The sequence below is a fragment of the Sturnus vulgaris genome, chromosome 1 (genome assembly GCF_052056855.1).
Source record: "Sturnus vulgaris isolate bStuVul1 chromosome 1, bStuVul1.hap1, whole genome shotgun sequence".
Lineage (NCBI taxonomy): Eukaryota > Metazoa > Chordata > Aves > Passeriformes > Sturnidae > Sturnus > Sturnus vulgaris.
In genome coordinates, this window is record NC_142243.1 from 37,684,108 (window position 1) to 37,706,490 (window position 22,383).

The following is a 22,383-nucleotide window of genomic DNA, read 5'->3' on the forward strand; positions in this document are numbered from 1 at the left end:
TGTTTACTCAAAATATTTTCAGATATATTTACAGAGAAGGAGAATGAGAAAAGAAAATTAAAGAAAATATGATTGAGAGAAACTAAATGATGACAGGACATGGAACAATTTCAGTAACCAGTGTTCAGTGACAAATGTTCACCTGTAAAGAATTCAAATGCACTTTGATTATACAAAAGAGCCAATGCATTAAACCATTAAATATTAACTCGATTTGTCTCTAATGATTAACCATGTTGTAATAACTTCCTTAAACCTACAGATCTATCATTTCAGAAAATATTACTGTAACTGAGTTAGATTTGTTTGAAATGGCTGATGTCTGCAACTTTCTTCCAGGCCCTAATGGCTAATGCCTGTGTGTGTGTGTGTGTGTGTGTGTGTGTGTGTGTGTGTGTGTGTGTGTATAAAAGACAGGTAACAATTGAAAAGAGTAAGATATGCTTCCACCTCTGGAAGAGATAGAAACATCTTCTTAAAAGACCATTGGCCTTCTTGGTGGTGTTTAGAAGAAGGAGTTGAGAGAGACTTCTTGCCCACTGAAACTACTGCTAGAATGCAGCTGGGTAGAAAGTAATTTTGCCAGTAGGATTTTGGTCAGTTTAGAAGCTATGATGATATTTTGCAAAGATTTATATTTCTATTTTTAAGCAGTAAATTTTCTTAATGCTTCTTCTCTTTGAATGGACCACTTCAGACTGGGAGGGTAATGGCTCTCTGAAACATTTCTCATTTCTGACAATAATGCTAATGAGCAGTTTTTTCCCAGAATTTTTAATAGAGTCAAATCTGTTAAAAAAAAAAGAAAAGAAAAAAAAAAAAAGAAGAAGAAAAAAAGAGAGCGAGAGAATCAAAGTGGGAGAAAGAACAATAGAAATGTCTTGCGTGTGATTCTGACATAAGTTTTATCTTCTTTCAAAAGAACATATTTTCCTGCTTTGTCTTCAAACCTCAAAATAAGAATATTTAAACTGAATACAAAGCCAGTCTGCTTCTTTACACAGGATTTTCTGTTCTCCAGTTTTCTTTCCTCCTGTTCCAATTTCTCCTTGTCCCTTCTTTAAATACCTTAACTGGAAGTGCTGCCAGATTGCTGAGCTAGTAATGTTAGTCTCAAAGCTGCCTGTGGAAAGTTTAGTCAGGACAAAGAAGGCCAGATGAATTTCCTTTGAAACAAATTCTTGTACCTTTAACTGTCTCAGCCCTTCGAAAGAAAAGCTGCTCTTTCACCTATCATGCTCATCTAAAGTGTGCAAAAGGCATCCAGAGAACTTCCACTTGAAAATCTAAGTTATAAAACTTAATATGATCATATATCTTATGTGATCTTCTTGTGCCCAGTTCTTTTTCAAAACTGGAAAATTTAGAAGACAGCACAGCAGAAATGGGTAATCTGCTTGCTGTTCCTAAGGAGCCCTCCAATGCTCAGCTGATCATTTGGCAGCAGTCAGCCGGGGCAGCAGTGGTCCAGAGAACTAGTTGTCTTTTTTTTATTAATTTAAGTAGACTCTTTTTGGTAAATGAATGTTAAAATATAATGAATGCTGCTTCTGTTGTGAAGCAGCAGATTGTGGAAATGTAAAGACATGTAAAAAAAAAATTAAATTCTCTAGTGGTGCTTATATCTCTTATAAACAATATTAGTAGGCTGATGGTGGATGGAAGTAGGTAACATTGATACCTAAAACCTGAAAGAGACAAAAGTCTGGTACTGGGCTGAGTTACCCCAGAATGGATGGGAGTGGGATCTAGGATGTTTGTATCTAGGCATTATGTATTTTCTTCTTCCAAGTGGTGTTGATAGGAAACTTATGAATTATGTCATTGGAATTGAACAAACAATTGAACAGTATCTTGCAAACAGGACATGTGACACAGACAGTAAGAATTTATTATAAACTGCATCATTATGTAACAGGCGTGGACAGAAGAAAGTTGACAAGAATTAAAAAGATTGTCAAACTCAGTTTTGTCCAACTTCAGTCTTAAAAAGGTGAACATTAAAGAAAGTAAAGAAGATAGCTGATATTAATCTTAGAGATAATGTGCAGTATTATATATCTCATTGTTTGTGCAATGAGTTTATTTCTATTGTAAGTCTGATATCTAATTAATTTAAATATCTTTGAATTAGTGGAATTATGCTCTGACTATCAGGTCTTCTGTCAAGAGGTTTTAATGAGTATCATGTCAGATTATTAAGGTAGAATGATTCTATAGCAGACATAAATGTTTCAGATGCCAAGTTAACAAAGTCAAAGCTATTCCAGGAAATAAGCAGCATCAGTTGAGAGTTCAAAGGGAAGCATGGTTTCAGAGGAGTAAGCAGCTTCATTAAACTCTATTAATGATCCCTGTAGATAAATTTTGCATTTAAATTAATGTCTTGCGTCTGGAGAAAGCAGTATTACAGAGCTTCAACCAATGATGCAAAGTGATTTACATGAGCTGAACATCTGTGATTCCCTGACTACTGGCCTCCTAAATAAGCAGTTCACTTTTCCCCCCCTCTCCTCTCTGCTAAAAGACAGCTGTTTGAATTAAATTCATTCTTTATCCTTGCAGGGTCTTCATTCTGGTGCTTACTGGATATTGTTCCTATAAAGAATGAAAAAGGAGATGTAGTTCTCTTTCTGGCTTCTTTCAAAGATATAACAGACACAAAAGTGAAGATTGCTGCAGAAGACAAAAAGGAAGGTTTGTGTGAATTGCAAAAACATTTATAAGAACCAACATTTATATGTTTTTAAGAACTGCACCTGCATGAGCATTTTCTCTCATGTACTTTATTCAATATAGAGACGTAGTTTTCCAAAGAATAAATTAATATATGACAGAGTGATAAATAATCTATTTGGACTTTTTATTATTTACATATTGCTGCAGGTTCTGTAAACATGGAATTTAGGAGACAGAATATTTTGTCCTAAAGATTAAAATTGGTTTTTGTGCATCATGATTTAATTTGTTTACTTTCTGGATTTACAGAGGTATATTTTGGTATTTTGGAAAAGCTAAACCTTTCCAAAAGTTCCACCCATGAATCTGATTTCAGCATGGCTGCGAGTAAATGAATGCATTCTTTCATGTCTGCCAATCCAATGAGCAGAATTTAAAACAGCTTTAAAAATTATTTTGCCTATTGATAAGCATATATTTTCTTGTGTAATTTCGTTTTCATTACACTTTAAGTTGTATGACTTGTTATATCATCAGAATTATCCAATGGTATAAGAAATACATTCTCCCTTTTATTTGCTTCTGAAAGGAAACACTGCAAATATTGTGTTCCATGAATTTGGAAAATTGTCTTATAGTAATGGCTAAAAAAAATAATTTTGACAGTATAGTGTGATCAAGGTTTGCTAGAATTTGCTAACACACAGCAAAGTCAGTGTAGGGGGATGAAGTCTATGCAGTGAGCAACATCAAAGGCAGTGAACTTATTCCAGATTTGCATTTTGTAAAAGTATAGTGAACCATCACTTCCAGTTTGTAATTCTTCAGTCTCAATGGAATTGTTTAGAAAGAGTTTATCTGTAGACTCCAAGAGTAGCTCTCAGAATTTTTTAAAACATCATTGGTGTTGGCTTTTCCAATCTGGTACTACTCTGGGATCTATTTAAATTTTTTTACCCTGTGATAGCCAGTGGCCTCTGCATACCTCAAAACCTACACAGTTATGGCCTTTAGAACACCTTTACTCCTCGTGGGTTTCTAAAGTAGGGGAACAACCAATATTCAGCTTTTTCTGGTTTAAAATGTTAATTTTTCAACAAGAAAAGTTAGCATTCAGTTACAGAGGTGTGTAATTCAGTATTCTTTTATGAAATTTTAGTACTTTAAACTGCAAAATTCTCCTGTGCTGATTGATACTTATAAATCAACACTTATGCTTATGATGTCTTCGTCTTGTGTACGTTTGGACAAATAATTTCACCTTTTACTTAATTTTCAAGCCCTGAATATTAGAAGGTTGCTGGGGAGAAATTTTGCTCCCTTCACTCTTTGCACTGAATATATTTGAAAATTTCTAAGCTGGAAGACTGAAAAATGGTTTTGAAGCAGTACACCAGTACATTTTGCTGCTTTTCCTTACATTCAATTTCAACCCATTGCTATCTCTTGAGGTAAAAAAATAAAATTATTAAAGATATTTTACCTTATTTCTCCTTAAGCTTCAGAAAACCTTACTTTTATAAAAGTTTTAGGAAAGTACTTTATTAAAACCTGATAGTGGAACTATGTAGGTGGGAGATTGTCAGATCATCTGTGCTCTAAAGGCTAAAGATTTACTTACAAGTGATGCAAATTTTCAGGATAGACTCAGTGAGAAATCACATTCAGTATGCCAGGGATGACTTGAAATATGTATGTTGGAGATTACTTGAGAAATTACAGCAATTGTTTATCTGATAAACGTTTTGTAGCTGCGTGGTTATTTTAGGATGGATTAAGATGGTCTTTTGACATGGCTTCATGTCAAATTATAAATCTAAGCAGATTTTAACTCCTGTTTCCTGTAGCACATTTACAAATTAATACAACTCTGCCGTGTGCTGACACAGGAATGCATTTACCCAGGGCCACACTGCACTGAATGGGCAAATGCTCATTCAATTGCCACAAGCAATGAAATCAACACTTGGCTCTCTTCCATGATGTTTTCTTTGGAACATCATCCTGAAACTTGGTTGTTCTGTCCCTTCATACTAATTTTAAAACCATGACAACCATTTTATGTCATTAGCATCATGGTAGCAGAAAGTAGCACTTCATGTGGGGCTGTGACAATTACAGTGCTTTATAAAAGAGAGAGAGATAATAAACAGTATTTAACCATTTATTTAAAATATTTTTTTTTTCAAATTCAGCATTTTAATTCTGTGTATATCCACCTCACTATATAAAAATAAATGTAGGGGTATATCAGCTTCTTTTTAATAACAGTAAAATTCTTCCTATGTGGAGTGATTTACAGTTGTGAATATCATCTCATTATTTTCAGAACAACTCATTCATTAGCTGAAATTTCAGAATGTTTAACTTCTAGAAGTAATTGATACTTCTTTACTTAGACCACAGCATATCAGAAACGTACAATGCACCTTGTATTAACAAAAACTTCAGTTGGTGTTTTGTTTGGATGTATGAAAAAGCTCTATTAATGTTCAGAGGTTGATTTATTTTTTCAAGGATTATTGAATTTGTCCTTTCAAAAATCAAATAATTTTAAACCTGTAGTTGACACTGAGCTATTGCTACAAGGTAATTGCCATTATGTGCAGTTTTTTATTGCCTATTTAGGATCTCTCTTGAGGTTAGACTGTGTGTAAAGGAGAACTTAGATACAAATATTCTCAGTGTGAAACTCTTCTGCCTATGTAAGGCTCCTTTATCGGTGTTTTTAGTTTTAGTCTCTTTCCTGTTTTCTGCCCAGAACTGACTTTTATAATTTGTATGGGTCGTTAATATATTCCATCTGACTTTAAATTTAAATTCCTTAGAAGACTTATCTAACAAAATTCTTTCATATTGCTTTTTTCCTAAGCCTGCCCCTTTGACATTGCACTAGCACAGTGGCACACTGTCACTGCTTGTGCCTCCAAAAGCCTTCTCCAGACTCCTACTTCCTCAGGTCTTTCCTACTTTTGATATCACCTGCTTCTTCTGTAAAATCTTGTTCTCCTTGTACTTTTACAATGACACCTTCCTGAACTTTATCTTCTGATTTTACAGCCTCTTTCTTTTTGTGCATTGTATATTTACTTTTGCAAATCTCAGGAGCCAATACTGTCTTTGATTTTCTGCAGACATTTTCCTATCAATTTTATCTCATTTGTTCACACAACTTCAGTTGGTCCTTTGTGCCAATGTGCCTTGCAAAAGTCTGCTTTTTTACCTTATTTTCCTTTTCCCAGCCCAAATGTCAGATGTCGTCTGTGACCTTTTCTTTTGAATGTGTCATTCTAAATACAAATTTAACAGGGGTTTTTTTTCTGCTTTTCTTCTGTACAAAAGTTTCCAGAGGAAAGAGTTCTATCAACCAATGGCAGAAGCAGACTTTGTTCTAAGACTTTCATATAAGAAAAATGGAAAAACACATGCCTGAGAAGTTTGACAGTCTTTAAGAAGTGCTATGACAGTCAGCAGCTTTCACACTTCTTTGGTTTGGTTTGGGTTTGGTTTGGGTTTGGTTTTTAAGTCAATTTGACAATATCCTTAAAGGCTTCAGTTCTTCAGTATTGCTAATTAACTTTTAATAATATGTTTGCCCTACCTGTAAGTTTACTGCAGAAATAGTCTCTGCTTTCCATCTGCTTAATAATATCCGTAATCATTGCTGTTGTGAAAAGCAACTCACCACCTTTTCTTCCTAAACTGTGCACTTTAAGCAAATTGATGGACTTTTCAATATAGAGGGAAAGATTTGTTTGTTTCTTTATTTGTTTTAATAAACTATTTCTTAAGTAGTTTTATGGGAGTCTTATTTTAACATCCTAACTTACAATGAGCTACTTTTTGGTAAACTAGTTTAAAGTTCCATTGTCCTTTTGGAGGAAAAGTGATTAAACTGAAAATTCTATTCTCCAAATCTGGACTCCAGTGCGGCATGGATGGGTCAGTGCTTTTTCATTTCTGCATATGATACTAGAACTTATGCTGGAATTTAGTGGGAATACAAGAATACAGGTAGGAAAATAATAAATTAAATTATTCTGTAACTACTTTTAGATTTTCTAATTGTGTGCTAAAGTGGAATAACTTAGGTTACATAGATGTAGAGTTCCACTGCTATAGTCACTTCTAAAATTTCCCTGATTAATTTGACTCATTCCACAAAGCTTCCTTTAGTCTTTATTGGTAATCTGTTTGCTTTTGTTTTATTTTATTTTGTTTTTTATTGTGAGAATTTTGAACTCTTTGTTTGAAAGCAATTATTTTAGGACAGATTTTTCTCAACTTTATTCCAGATTTATTATAAAAGTGTGCACAATACATAGTAACCACAGAATCACACAAAATTTGAGGTGGGAATCTCTGGGGATTATCTGGTCTGATGTCCCCTTTTCAAAGTGGAGTCAGATTGAATTAATTTCCCAGGACCACATGCAGATATGTGCTCAATAGCATGAAGGATGGAGACTCCACAACTTATCTGGGCAGTCTGTTCCACTGTTTGACTCCTCACAAAGCAAAAAGAAGGTTTTTCTTAAACAGAATTTTATGTTTTAGGTTGGTCAGCCTGTTTGCAAAGATACTTTCACTTTCAAAATAATGTGAATTAAAAATCGGACTACACCTTCTGCCACCACAGATTAAAATGAGGTGCATGTTATGGTTCAACTGTCTGGCTTTTTCTGGCTTCTTAGTTATCCTTAGGTCCATATGAATTTCTGAGGAGACAGATTTATTTTGATTATGCATCATTTGTTTGAGGGAGGAGTTGTTCTTTTCAGTGTGCCAGAAGTGAAATACCATGTGCCAAACATTTTACATTCCAGATTTTTTATGTTGAAAATGTCTATTTGGAGCAGCACTGGTCTCTTGTAAGAAATTCTGCAATATGCACTTTGATTTATTCTATTTAATTACTGTCTCATCTACTTCATGACTGCTCAAGCTACTGCAGTGAATATTCAGGAGACAACTTTTCATTTTAAAGCTTTTTTATACCTGTCAGGAGGCAGTATGTTGGGATGGGGAACATAATCATACAGTCACCTAGACTTACAATAACCAAAGCAGTCAAAATTGTTTCAGGATGCACAGGCACCATACAGCTCTACTAATGGAGGAGGTGGGATAGGAGCAGAGTTTCACCCTGATATTCCCACTGCCCAAAGGAAGAACATATTGAGGAAGTAGTACACAAGTATCCTTTATTCTGCAAATGACTCAGTTACATCCTCCCCAGGAAGATTTTGCTGCTGGCTCACCATCAAAGTAAGAAGGGTCTGAAAATCTTCTGCCATCATTAGAGAGAAACTCCTTTCCTCTTGGTCTGTGGACAATGGTTTAAATACTTAGGGGACAAAAATAGAGCTGCCCTTCTCTCCCTGCTCCTTTTTGCATTTGTGAGCACGTAAATGCTCTCCCTCTCACCTTTTCACCTTCTTATCCAAGCAAATAAGTTGTATTTGAGCCTTGAATCTTTAGAGACTCATCAATCTTTGTAGCTCTTGCTTTAGCCTTGCACCAAGTGTTAAATGCATGTGGCAGTTCCATTCCAGCAGCTCTCAGAGGGGCACAGAAATTGTTCTGGAGTCAGGGAAAAGTGTCCTTTGTGATACATGTAGAATGAAAAAGAGAAAAAAGAAAAGCAAAGTCTGATTCTTGAGCAAATGCAGAGCAGCAGACTGTATTCTGGGATATCCTTGAGAGAGTATATACATTAGCAACCAAAAAGTTCATACTCACCAGTTCCTAGATAAATTTATGCCATTGCTTCCAAGTTTTCCTTAGAAAACAAAGTCATCAGGGTGGGGGGAGAAGTTGTTTGTTTGGGTTTCTGTTTTGTTTTGTTTTTCATTTTGCTGGCAGATTGTTGGAAAGTATCTTCAGACATTCCTTTTATGGTTTGAAAACTCAACCATGTAAGACAGGCAAAAGAAAGCATGGAAGAAACAGGAATATGTTCAGTATATATGTTGCTGAAAAACTTTTCAAAGCTGTGTGTGTGGTAGGTGCTTTTTTAATGAGTCAGACAGTTTACAACCTTCCTATATAATTTACAACCTTTCTTATTTCTAAGGGGAAAAAAAATCTGAAAGGGGAGAAATATCTTTAAAGGCTTTTACTGGCCTAGACACAGCCTGGTATCTCATTTTATTAAGAGACCATGAGTACTAGAATGCATATTTCATGTGTACTTTGTGTTCAGAAACGCATTTAGGAGGCCGTGAGCTATTTGCAGAATTTAACTGTAATTGCAGCTATAAGGAATGCTGTAGCTCCTCAGAGCAATTCTCAGGTCTTATAAAGACATAGAAAGTAAGATCTATTACAAGTGAGTTTTCATAGCTGTAGAAGGGACGGGTTTACAACTATCCATCCTAAATTGTGTACTTAAAATTTTAAAACTGGTTGAGTTTAGGACGAGTTACTCTCAGAGTCTGAGAATCTCATTCTTTGAGGGATAATCAGAGATACTTTCTGGGTCTTTCAATCGCTACATGGAACATACACACAGACATCATAGAATTTTAAACTTCTGAAGTTTAAAAACTATTTTTTAAAAAATCTATTCCCCCTCCCCCTGCTGTTTTAACTCAGGGCAAGTTACATTGACCACCAACAATTTTCATGGGTGACTTATCTAGCTCTGTATTGTACATAAATCTATTAAGAAAACAAGTCTTCATTCTCAAAAGACATGCTTTCATTACAAGATAGCAATTATTCAGGTACATATATTATTATTTTCACTTGTGTAGCAAGATGTACTTTAACATCATAATCTGTGCAAATTCTTTTTAAATTAGTTTTGCAATTAATGACTTTGAAATTATAATAACTTTTTTCTGAATATAAAAAGGAGGGGAAATATCAATATCAATATTTAATCAGTATGATTAAATTTATGGAATTAAAGGAAAAAAGAAAATCCTCAGGTTCCATGATATTCTGCCCTTAAATATTACACACTTGCAGAGGAAGAGATATTAATACTTGCTGAAGAGAATGAAAAGTTTCTTGGTGACTTATATAGTTGGCATTATTTAAGTTCTAGGGGTTCTTGAAAAAAATTTCAAATATTCTCTTCATTATTACTGTTATGTTTTTGTTCATAATGATATATGAGCATATCCCTGTCTCATGAGCCTTGTGGGAATTTGCTGTGGGAAATGCAAACTATTCCAGGAAAAAAACAGTCACTTTAAAAACAGCTGGAAGTGAGTGATGACCCAGCTGTAAATTCAATGTTACATTTTATTCTGTAAGAAAAACATATGACCACTCAGTTCAATTGAATCAATAGACATGTCTCAAATTTGATGACATAATAAAAATGACAATTTTCCAATTTGTGAGACAATTCTAGAGCAGTAGCAGTGGAAACCTGGCAAATAAACTATTTTTACACAATTATGAAATAGCCATTTTTGAGTTGGAATATTTTATTTCATTATAAGAGTTCTGTAACTTTTGGTAGTAGTATTAATAGATGAGAAAATAATTTAAAGTTATTCACTTTCAGAGTTCTTCTGCCAAAACTCAGCCTATTAGAAATGGTTAAAGAATGGTATGTCTTTCGGAATTTTTTTTCCCAATTCTGAGTTTTATGAGATAGACCCAAATGCAGACATCTAAAAAGGAAAATGTATTTATTTATTTAGGAGTACTCCTGTCAACCACCAACATGGAAGAGAAGAACCTTTCTTTTGGCTTTGCATGTCTGTTTCATCACACTTTTTTTTCTTCATAGTGGAAGAACCGGTAGACCAAAATGTGGTTAAGAATTTTTATCTCATAAGCCGTTTAAAGGTCTAATTCATAAAAACATTAATAGTAATGTGTGATATTGCTTATTTTCTCTTTCTTTTCAATGCTGAATTTTCTCTGAAGGCATAATACTAAAATTATGATAATCATACCATTGATTCTGTGTAAAATTTGCCCCTTTAAAAAATATTCTGTAATAAGGTTTTCAGTGTATAGCTGGTATGTGTGTTAGATACATCTTTTTATTGAACCAATTAATCAATTAACAGAATTTAAAAAGCAGCTAGAGGCTAGCCTGGATCCACCATACAAGTTTTGTGAATTGTTTGCTGTTGACAGAAAGAACATGTCATACAATCAAGAGAACTCCTGCAGCCTCTTGCCCTTGGTGGTGCTTTTATTCTGTCATTAATACCAGTGAAGACTTTTATCAGTTTTCTCTTTATTGGAAACTGCTGGTGTGTTGTCCCCTGAATAATAACTGAAAATTTGCTAGATTTTTTAAAAGCCTAGGAAAAAATTATACCAACTTTCCATATAACCTGGTTTTAGAAGGCGTTTTTTGTGGTCATTCAGAATTTCTTTACCCCAGTTGTCTCCTTCAGAATTTCCTTGGTGGTTTGTTTTTCTTGAGGACTGCCTATGAAATGTGTCAATTATATTGAATAGAATTTAAAACCATTGTGTTTCCTGTAGATATCACTGTATTTTTTTATTACAATTGGGTTATTTATGGGGGCCTATTCAAAGATCACACTTTCTGTTCTGGTATTCCATACCTTATGATGCAAGTGATGAGGGTTTCTCAAGACATGTATTAAAAGGACAAAAAAACTTTATTGCACTTCTTACAGGAAGCCTTTTATAAATAGAGTTGTAAGATGAATTAAATGATGGACAAATTCTTTAACAAATCGTTAAACTGAACCCACGTTCAAAAAGGAACAATTCAGTACTTGTAAGATATTCCAGGTAAAAACATCTCTCTGTGTGATTGGGCTGTGTGGTTGTGAGAGCATAAAGATATACACAGGAAAGGTAACAGGGGAGGTTTATTTCCCTGCCTGATTTCAGAACACAGCAGCAGAACAGAGAGATCACACAGGTATGACAATATACCACTACGTGTTTTGAGCAGGGAAAGGTCCAAGCAGCATTAAAAATCACAGCATTAACCTGACTACTATGCATTTTCACAGTGTTCCTTCCACTGTGTGCATGGAGCAGCATCATGGATTTCTTCAGGTCTGTTTGTATCTGGATACCTTTTAGCAATGGAGTCTATTTGTCCTGTTCTACTCTGTTGTTGGTGTTGTTATTGTTCTAAAGAAAATCTAGTTTACACATTCAAAATGATGTTATTTCTATGATAAATTTTCTTAGATGGGAGTTGGCATTACTTTCTCTTTCATCTCATGATTGACTTTAATATTGTAAACAATGAAATAAATGAAAATTTCTCATCTACTCTGCAAATTTATCTAGTCCTTTGAGTAAAAAGCCAGAAGAATAAAAATGTTATCTTTTATTCCTCATACTTGCTCCTGGCTTAGATCTCAAAAGAGCTGAGATGAAGTAATCTAGTTATTTTACGGAATATATTTATAAAAGTGTACATTACACTGTTAAATAAACCTAAAATTTAGAATTTTCAGAGAGAACACCCACTATAGAGTCCAGAACTCACTGTTTTTCTTCAGGACTCTTCCTTGCAATGTGTTTAAAGGGATCTATATCTATACTACCTTTCCTACTTTTGCCCAGTCAGGGTTATTGCACACCATGACTTGAGATGGTCATATTTACACTCTTTGAAGAGGATATTCAATGTGCCTGAATCAATCTTGCCCTAAGCCTAACAACCCCACCTGCCAAACAAACAGGACAGTGATGGTAATCAAGTAGCTGGGACTGAAATATAATTTCGAACATGGAACTAAAATTCTTGTGAAAATACAAAAAAGCAGTGAAGAGTCCCAGTCTTGTCCCTTGGTTGCTGAACTACAGAAATACTGCTCAGAGATCCAGGTCTGCAGCCTCACAGTCTTTAGGATAACTCTGTCACATTTGTTGGTGGTAGAACAACCATCTCTGAACAAAGTTACTCAGTTGTGTATGTGTTTCCATAACTGAACTCCCAGGGTACTTTACATCATCCCTCTCTATTTCATTCACATACTGACAGATATTGTGTTCTGGATTAAATTTGAGAGGTGCAGGTTGCTTTTATTCATTCTCTACGTTTTAGGTAAACACAGGCAAATCCCTTGGATTTTCCTGTGCCATATGAATGAAATTTTATATTTTAATTTTCTGTTTTGTATCCATGCACACTTGTACTGAAAATTTTCAATAGTAATGACCTATGATCATTATTTACAAGATATTTCTATACAAGAGTATGTTGGGTATGTATCACACCAGAGGGAACTGTAGGTAGTGGTTTTAATTAATACACAAAAAGTGAAAGCAGTTCTTTTGAAGAGATACAAATTAATGCTATGAAGAATGAGGGAAAACCACCAAGGCTGAGACATTTTTTGTCAATAAAGTGCAAACTTTCTGGCCAGAGTAGGTTAGTTCATTTTGGTATTTGGAAAGATATGCATTTCATGGTCTCTTTCATGCCACAGGTTGTCTGCTATGGAGTGAGCATAGTGCTTCTGGGTTATAGCAGGATACTCAATCTTCACTAAGAGAGTGGGGAGGCATTGGAACAGCTGAGAACTGGAACAGAGAAATTGTGAATGTTCCATCCCAGGAAGTGTCCAAGGACCGGTTTGATGGGTCTTTGAGCAAACAGGTCTAGTAGAAGATGTCCTTGCCCTTGGCAGGAAGGTTGAAACTAGATGATCTTTAGGGTCTCTTTCAACCCAAACCATTCTAGGATTCTATAAATGTGTCAGACTTTACCCGGAGAATGGGATCATTATAAACCATAAAGTATTCTGCACTCTATCTAATGCTATGCTCTGACTATTCTGATTTTAGGAAATAATTCTTCACCAAAAGTGTTATCAAGCTTGGAACAGGAAAACCTGGAACTTCCTTGGAACTGTCCTTGGAACTGTCCACCTCTGAAAGTATTTGAAAGATGTGTCAGAGTGGCACTTGAGGATATGGTTTAGTGGTGGAATTTGCAATTAGTGATTGTGCATTGATGATCTTAAGAGTTTTTTCCAACCTAAATTATTATAGGATTTGATGAATTGCTTTGAAGTAGAGCAGACATACATTTGGTGTTAATTTAGTCAGTAAAGCAGACTTTCCAGTTCTTCTGCATTGCTAGAACAGCATATACCTATGAAAGTTTGTCAAAAATTGTCAGGGCTTATATTTCTGATTTTTACCTAAGAAGTAGATTTTTTTTCCAATGGGACAAAAAAAGAGTTATGCCTCCACTTTCTATTAACCTTAAGTGAATAATTGAAGACTCATGTTATAAAACACAAGAGAAAAGATAAGTATTACAAAGATATTTGTGTCTGATTGTGCTTTCTTTTACTACAACCTTTCCTCACAAGATTGTAAGAAGTCTTAAGCTGTTAGGAGGCTAAGGTTAAGCTTACCAAAGAGGTGTTGTGTTATTTTCTTTTCTTAGAAAATCTTTTGTAATTGTCATGTCTGATGGTTGTGGTACTATATCTGTCTTCATTTGAAAGAAAAACAACCAAAAGGACAGCAGTAAGAGTTAAAAAATGTATTACCACTTTTCTGATAAAGGGGAGATAAGACTAAATTGCAAGCATCTTTTTTAAGGATCCTGGGGAGAGGATTACCATTACACAGGAAGATGTGTGTAGAAGCATCAGTAAATAGACCCTGAAATCTTGGATTTTTCTAGAACATTTCTCACTGTATTTGGGGAGATGGGGAATCCTTATGTTTTTAAGAACAGGGCAAAAATAAGCCAGATGTATTAAAGTGACTTTCTGCTTATGCTTGATTTTATACTTGGATCTCTTTTTTCTAAGATCAACCATGGAAAGAAGTACAAAATCAAGTCTGTCAGGTACCTAAATTTTAGAAGAAACAGGGAGAAACAGATGGGAGTTTATAAAAAATGAGCTGTCTCTTCCAGAATAGTGAGCTGTGAACTGAGTATGACAAGAAAAGAGGGAAGGTTACAGAAAATAATCACACACAAGCAGAGGCACACCTGGTGAACAATGTAGTTTGCTAAGGCTCGGGATTGCTTCCTTTCCTGAAGACACTGGAAGATCAGAAAGCAGAATTCACAAATGTCATTCACTTTTTTGTGTGATAAGCTACTGACATGTGCTCTGATGTCATCTTATCTTCACTATAAACTCTTTTTTTTTTCATTTCTAATAACAACCATAGAAACCTTTTTGCCACTTATGGTTAGTAAGAAAATTATTACTTCATAATTACTGTAATGCTTTCCTTATGGATGCATGCTTTTCTGTCTCTAGGAGTTGAGTGACTCCCAATATTAACACAGAGGTAGCATTAATCCTTTGCAAATAGTGTAATCAGCATGTGATGGGAGTCACTTGCTGTGAAAATATGCAACTAGTATGATTCTAAGTGCCTTATCAAGTCCTACATTCTAAACAGGTTAGTGAGCACAACATCCTTATTGACTGAAACACTGAGCCTAGGTAGGAGAGATGGAATCTGTGTAAAGCCAAAAAGTTATCAGGCCACTGGCACATAAAATTTAAAACCTTATGAGGAACCTGTCCTCATTTAAACAGTGGATAGAAAGTGAAATTCTGTGTCAGTAAATATATGGGGAAAAAAAAGAAACAACAACTGAATATGTATATGTTGACTGTTTCCATAGTCTCATGGCACTCTGGAAAGAGATGGAATTGTGGACAGCTTTCAGCTCAGTGCTCAGCATATGAGAGAAAGGCACACCTAAGGCTGGGAGTTATAAAGAAAAAGCTTGAAGGCAGTATTACACCATTGCATCAGGCAATCGTGTATTCACAGGTTGTTATTCTGCAAAGAGATACCAAAAGGATAAAGAATATATTTAAAACAGCATGAGTGATCTAGCTGAGGTAAAGAGAAGACTTCCAAGGTTGACCAGAGGTGGAGAGATGCACTTCCATGCTGGAAGGGCCTCGTATTGTGGGGGATGCTGGAAGCATTCAAGGAACTCCACCAGACCTGCCTTCTGAATGCAGTTCCGTGTGGCTCTCACAGCGTCTCATCACCAAGGCTGTTCTCTCTGCCATCTGCCAGCATGGACTACCTCAGCCTCTGTGGGCTAAGGACAAGGACAGGTATTAGATATGGGACAGCCTGAGGATGAAGCCTTTAGCTAAAACATCTCAAAAGCATTGCTGGCCAGAAGCTCAAGAAAAGTGTTTTCCCAGCCTGCTTCATAGCTGATCTGAATTTTACTGGCTACTTTTGGATGCAGTAAACTGAGTGGCCTCATACAACATGGAAGTTTAGGCTGAGAAAGGGAAAAAAGAGAGGCCTGTACATAGTTTTAAAGAGAATTTCAGTCATATGACAAAACCAGGGTACTATAGCTGAACAATTCTACATGGAGACACAATTCAATTGACTTAAATTCATTTTTCCTCCGAGAAAGAGATAAGCGCTTTGTTCTTATCCAGAATTTAAGAAGACTTAAAATTTGAGTTTTAAGTGGTTTGATGATGGAGAGGGTTCTGTTCGGTTTTTTTTTTAAACAACACTAATTTATTTTAATCTTTTCTAAAATAATGCTTTTTGTTCTATCTTTCTTCATTGTAGCTGACACCAATATATGTTGGAGATGGGAAAGTATGAGGCTTCTCCATCTGCCTCCTTCAACTTTTGAGTAGCTACTTGGCTTTGCAATATAAAGGCTTTCCCTTCTTTCTTTTTACTTTTCCTTTTCCTCCCTCTATTTACTGACAAGCTTAAAAAATCCTCAACTAGAGAGTGCTCTTGGATGAATTACGCAAAAACTTTACTAAGAAGTTTGGAAAATTTTTCCTCCTACACATTTTGTTATGTATGGTTTTGTGCTGTTAAGCCAAAAATACATCAGTCTCCTATAATACAAATCTTTCTTGCTTTTCTAGTCAGGTTTCAAGATGTAGCTATTTTGCTTGCTTCTAATTTCTGGCTCTGCTAATTAGTTTTTATGTTTTGTTAAATTTTTTCCCCCCTTAATTTGTATGCATTCAGTTGACTTTAATTAAACCTCCTTGACAGACGGCTTCTTCCTTTAGTCCCATAATTTCTTTTTTCTTAATCCTGACACATCACAAAAAGTCTGCTTTCATTTACTCTGGCATCAATTCACTGTAATTCCATCAGAGTGACTGGAATTACTTTGAATTTGCTGCTTTATAAGCAAGAACAAAATTCGTTCCCATGATTGACAATTACAGACATCTGAATGGAGGTAAAAACCACAAACCTTTCCAAAATAATGTTCAGTCTTTACTCTTAATGGGTTTCATGTCACCAAGGAATATGTCAAGTGATTTTACTAGTGGCCATGTGGTGGGAAATCTAAATGCAGGAATGTAAGAATTGGTTATTACTAATGAGCAAGCTTACAAATTAGCATATTCTGACATAATGGAAGCCTAGTGCAAGTCAGATTTTTTGTTTTTAAAAATTACACCACAAGGGATATTTTTTTCTTCCTCTGAAATGAGAGAGAGAGTAGGATCACCTCAAGGATATTTTCAGTGGTTACTTCTAGGCATCCTTCTCAGTGGTCAGTAATCTCTACTTTCTGAAACAAGAGAGTACATTTATCTATGAAATCATATGTTACAATTACTTCCTTCTGAGTTGTGTGAAGGCATTTGACAATTAAAACCTTGCACTGGCTTTTATTTGCCCTTCAGGAGAGGGGGTTTTGTTTCTTTGCTGCAAAAGATTAAGCAAAAGAAAAGGTGTGCATAATATTTACATTTCTACCAATGTCTGAAATGTCAGTAGTTCAGGTCCCAAAGGTTAAAGTGTTATTTCCTGATCTTTAATGGACTCTCACTTCTGTTCAGCAGAAAAATGGAAAGGAAGGGGAAGAGCAGGATCGCATTTTGAGTCGGCACGCAGACGGAGTAGAGCTGTCCTTTATCATATTTCTGGACATCTACAAAGAAGAGAGAAGAACAAATTAAAAATTAATAATGTAGGTGAAATTCTTTTCTTCCCCTCCACCCTCCCCTCCCCAAAAAGTACTCTTTGCATTATCTTTTTTTTAAAAAAAAGGGATACTTGTTACCATATAGCAAGATAATGCATTTAATCATACTGGAATCAGACATTTATTGCCATGAAAGCCACATTATAAAATTTCTCAGAACTTAGATTCCACAGGTTCTCAGAATTTTACATTCCAATTCACCTTGTCATCTCAATAATTTTATCTCAATTATTACTATTTGCAAAAAAAAAAAAAAAAAGAGAGACTCAAGGTCTTACTCTAGCTGAAACTCTTAATGCTATTAAGCTTCAAAAGGCCACACTTCATTTAGGCAAGTTTTCATGTGAATTTCTCCAACTTTATGCTGTAATATTTATCTCTTAATTTCCTAATTGAAGTAGTAATAGTAATGTTTCTGTCTTCAAATTAATTTTCTATTCCCGTAGTAACTATAACTAATGAGTAAGTTCACAAAACATGCTGTGAATGCTGCTAACACTAAATCAAACCATAGACAAACCAAAAATACAGCAACAGAATGACCTCTAAAGAAATGTTAATGAGAAAAAATAACTCTCCTGCTTTGTGCAGTACAAATTAAAAGTAAAAAAACTTGATATAGATTAATGACATGAAAATACACACCTGGTATATATGTCATGGGGCATACAGCTACTTCCATTGAATTTAAATATTAAATGTTGAGAAAAGATTAAATGTTGAAAAATTATTATTATTTTTTTTTTTAATTACAAATGTTTTATGTTGAAGAAGCATAAGAATAAAAAAAACCCTGCAAAATATGACCAGGTCTTCCAGGGATATTTTCATTGTATAGTATTATCATAATATTTTTTGGGAACATTAGTCTTTAATAGTTTTTGAATGACTTACGTGCACTGTCAAAATGCTAGTGCAGATGCTATTTTACCATGTTAAAATATTTATTCTGAGACTAATTTACTAGCTTTAGTACATGGATCTCTGGAGCTATGAATTGGAAATAATATGAGGAATGCTTTCTTTTTCATGATTAAAAAATGTGCTGACTCTAAGAACAGTGAGAATTCAGATGCTTAGATTCATGAATAAGAACCAAGAATAGAGAAGGCAATGACATCAGGATTTCAAAGGAAACACAAAGAGAAAGACAGAGACAGACAAGGAAAATGTAGTTAAGTCTATATTTATGCAGGTTTTGTCTTTTTAATTTCATAGTGAATAACTTCAAGGTCAGAAGTAATCTTAGTTTGCTGAATGTATAATATTGTTTTGAGAGGCTCTTTGTTGCTGGAACATCTTTAACCAGGAGCACAGTAACAGTGAGCAAGAATTTTGTTCGTAAATAATACAAGACAGGTCATGTCCCATATGCTGCTTTTTGGGAGGGTAGGTGCTTTTTGTTAAAGTTATGAAAGTGGTAAGACAGACTCAAGAAAAAGCTTAGTCTAGTGGCAAAGGTAGTCAGTTCTGAAGCCATATTATGGTAGATTGTTTGGTTTTGATCAGGAGTGCAATTTTAAATAAAATCAAAAAGTTATTCCTACTAATTGTGCTTTCATTCACATGAGCTGGATTCCTGCAGATGAAACTAAACCAGTAGAGGTGCTCCAGGTACTGGAGCTGTTCAGTCCATAGGATCAGGCTAGAGATTGTCTGAAAGAAGCTCCTCAAAGCTCTGTGTACAGGATGTTTTTCTTCAACCCCAGCTACTTCTTTCTGTATGTTCCTAGTTACAGTACTATACAAAGCTCTCACCTATCCATCCAGTAGAATAACATGGCTCTGCAGTGAGAATTAGTTCAACAGGGGAAAAAATAGCTTGCCACATGCAGTCCCCTCTTACTCCATTTAATCTCTAACTTATTAGTCTTCTTTCTGCCTCTACATTCGCAAGAGTTATTTCATGAACAGAACCATCTGTATAAATAAATGTGAGGTCTAGGTTAGAAAAAAAGGTAGCACTTATTCTTGCCTGCGTATGAGTATGTCATGCGTTATTGTGATTTTTTTTTTACAAAAAACATCAACCACCTAAGGGCTGCATTGCAAGAAGTGATTCTGTGTAATCAAATAACTGTTTTGTCTCATTTAATTTATTTTCCCTCTTTTTCAGAATGTTTTCGTAGATAAACCAGCATTTCCAGAATACAAAGTTTCAGATGCAAAAAAATCCAAATTCATATTGCTGCATTTTAGCACTTTTAAAGCTGGCTGGGACTGGCTTATTTTACTGGCAACGTTTTATGTTGCTGTGACTGTACCTTACAATGTTTCCTTTATTGGCCATGATGAGCTGTCTACAACTCGAAGCACAACTGTCAGTGACATTGCAGTGGAAATTCTCTTTATCATTGGTAAGATACCTTTTGGGGGTTGTTTGGGATCTCTTCTGACATTTAGGGTTTTCACAGAATGAATAATATTTTAGAAAAGAAAATAATCATCCCTTTCATGAATTTTATGAAAATCAATTTTAACTATATGGCTTGATATCTTATCTGAACTTTCGATCACCTTTTTTTGTTTGTTTGTTTGTTTTTACTTTAAATTGGTTGAGTAGTTCTGCTGTTACTCTAAAGGGACTTTTGTTTTCAAAGAAGATTGAAACCCATTGTTTCATCCTGGGGATGCCTAAAACCTTCCAAGTATAGGGATGTGCCCTGGAATTGCTGCAGTTTTTTTCACAGTCTATGGGATTATTTTTTATTTCACACTTAAAAGAGTTATGGACCACAAGCTGAATAGGTACTTTTAAATTTTGATCTAAGATTAAAACTCGTACTGCAATAATACACATGTACAATATCAATATGCTATATTGATAACTGGGACAGAATTTGTGAGGTTCAAGTTTGTAATCTGATCCAGTCTCTAAACTTTTTATTTCTGTGATCCATTTACTTTTTTATTTAAGAATCAAAAAGGAGACAAGGCATCTAATAATGGCTTTTTACCAAATAAATTTCTGACGTATTTGTTGTATCTTTTAAAAATTTATTTATAAATATTGAAAAGAATCCCTGAGTAGAGTCAAACAGATTTTCCCCCAAGATTTTACTACTATAATATTACTCAGTGCTGTCACACTGACAAACCAGAGCTCAGATCTCTCGCTACTTGAAGGTGGAGAAGCTATTATTTTTAAGATAATAATATTATAATATTATATATAAAATATTAGAAAATTATATAATATATATTTTATATAAAATATTATATAAAATAATAAAATTATTTATTATTTTTAATGAAGGTATGCCTTTCTTGAACATGCAAAGGTTTGGATGGGTTCTGAGAAAGAGAACAAAAAACCCAGTAAAATAATGTTCAGGTTTGAAATTTCCACTTTAATCTTCCCTATTTTTTCATGAGAAAATATATCTAGTTCAAACATTAAAAGCAACATTACAATCTTCTCTAGGAGAACTAAAGAAAATTGAAACACCATAAACACTAAGCAACCACTCAGAAGATTTTCTTATAAAAATTTCTCCATTTCTCTGTCAGCTTTATTGTAGACAGTAAGACTGGTAGGTGACATGGCCAATGGAAGAATCAGATGCTATGATGAATAAATATTTGTTTCCTCCTTTGGTCATTGTTTTGTCATTAGACTTAAGGTCTAAATTTCCATTTTATGCTCACTATTAGATGTTGGTGGACTCTTTCACGTTAATGCAAACAATTCACATTCAAAGATTCTCAAGCACTGTTGTAAGAAACTTGCATTCTGTAATGCAGATCATCAAGGATCTTCCTGTGTCTTGCATAAAAAGAGTGAGGTTATGACTCTAGTCAGTTATAAATTAATGTTACATTAAGAATACTAAATCAAATAATCCCACTTGATGTACCTGAGTGACTTTATAAAAAGAGTAGCCTCCAGGTTACAATATTTTGCTAATGGTGTAAATAACTGGTATGTGTTATGTGTTTATTTGAATATAAGCACAAGAGAGTATAATCTGTATCTAACTGATTTATGTGCTGTAGTATTCATTCGAAACAAGACAGATCGTGAACTGCTCAGTGTAATTTTTGTGGTTCTATATTTGGCTGGAAATGTGGAGTCTTTGAAGACACAGCTATGATCCATAGAATAGCTGAGTAAGAAAAATAAAACAAAGAAGATTTTCTGCAATTTTTATTTCATATTTTCCAGTTAGATTTTTCAGGTCTGTAGTCCAGGAAATCAAACTATGGCTATAACTAAATGCATTCAAAGAAATGTGCGTGGAGCACTAGAAGAGACTTTTACTAATCATGTTACTGGTAACCAAAACACTGTACTGTAGAATATCATTCCTCCCCCAGAGTTTGAAAAACGGCTCAATTTTCCCCAGAATAATTTTTTTTCTACACATACTATCTGATTTAAATCTCCAGCTCTGAGGAAAGGTTTATGGAGTATTTTCAAGACATTGTTATACTGCATTAAAAACCTTGCAGTGAATTTAAAGAAAATAGTGCTTTTATGATCATCCGTCCAGGGTCCCTTGTCTGTTAAAATGTTGAATTAATATGTCTCAGAACATGTATAACTATATTGAAAGTAGTAAGAGTGACAGCATACTTAAATTTAAGCATAAGTTTCTGGGCATTTGTTGCACTGTGGCTCTGACAAGCACATCTTTGATGGATGATCTATTTGCTCTGAGAAATGTTGAGAAAAATTCTTCTTACAATGTTGCTGCCTCAGAAGCACAGTGGGGAGATCTGTCTGATATAGGATCTTCAGTTGGATTACAGCTTCGTAGTCACAGATTGAGGTATCACAAAAGTAGTTATGGATTGGAGAA

At 34.7% G+C, this 22,383-nt stretch overlaps 1 protein-coding gene across 2 annotated transcripts in view; it reads left to right on the forward strand.

Moving 5' to 3' along the window:
* Positions 1 to 22,383, forward strand: part of KCNH8 (potassium voltage-gated channel subfamily H member 8) — a 173,195-nt gene that overhangs the window by 69,598 nt on the left and 81,214 nt on the right. Inside the window, exons 3-5 of one of the 2 annotated variants that reach the window (XM_088164006.1) lie at positions 2,566 to 2,697; positions 17,436 to 17,566; positions 19,698 to 19,938. In XM_088164006.1, the coding sequence (XP_088020132.1) occupies positions 2,566 to 2,697; positions 17,436 to 17,566; positions 19,698 to 19,938 (504 nt within the window). The remainder of the gene's footprint in view (positions 1 to 2,565; positions 2,698 to 17,435; positions 17,567 to 19,697; positions 19,939 to 22,383) is intronic. The other variant, XM_014883348.2, reaches the window with a different exon arrangement.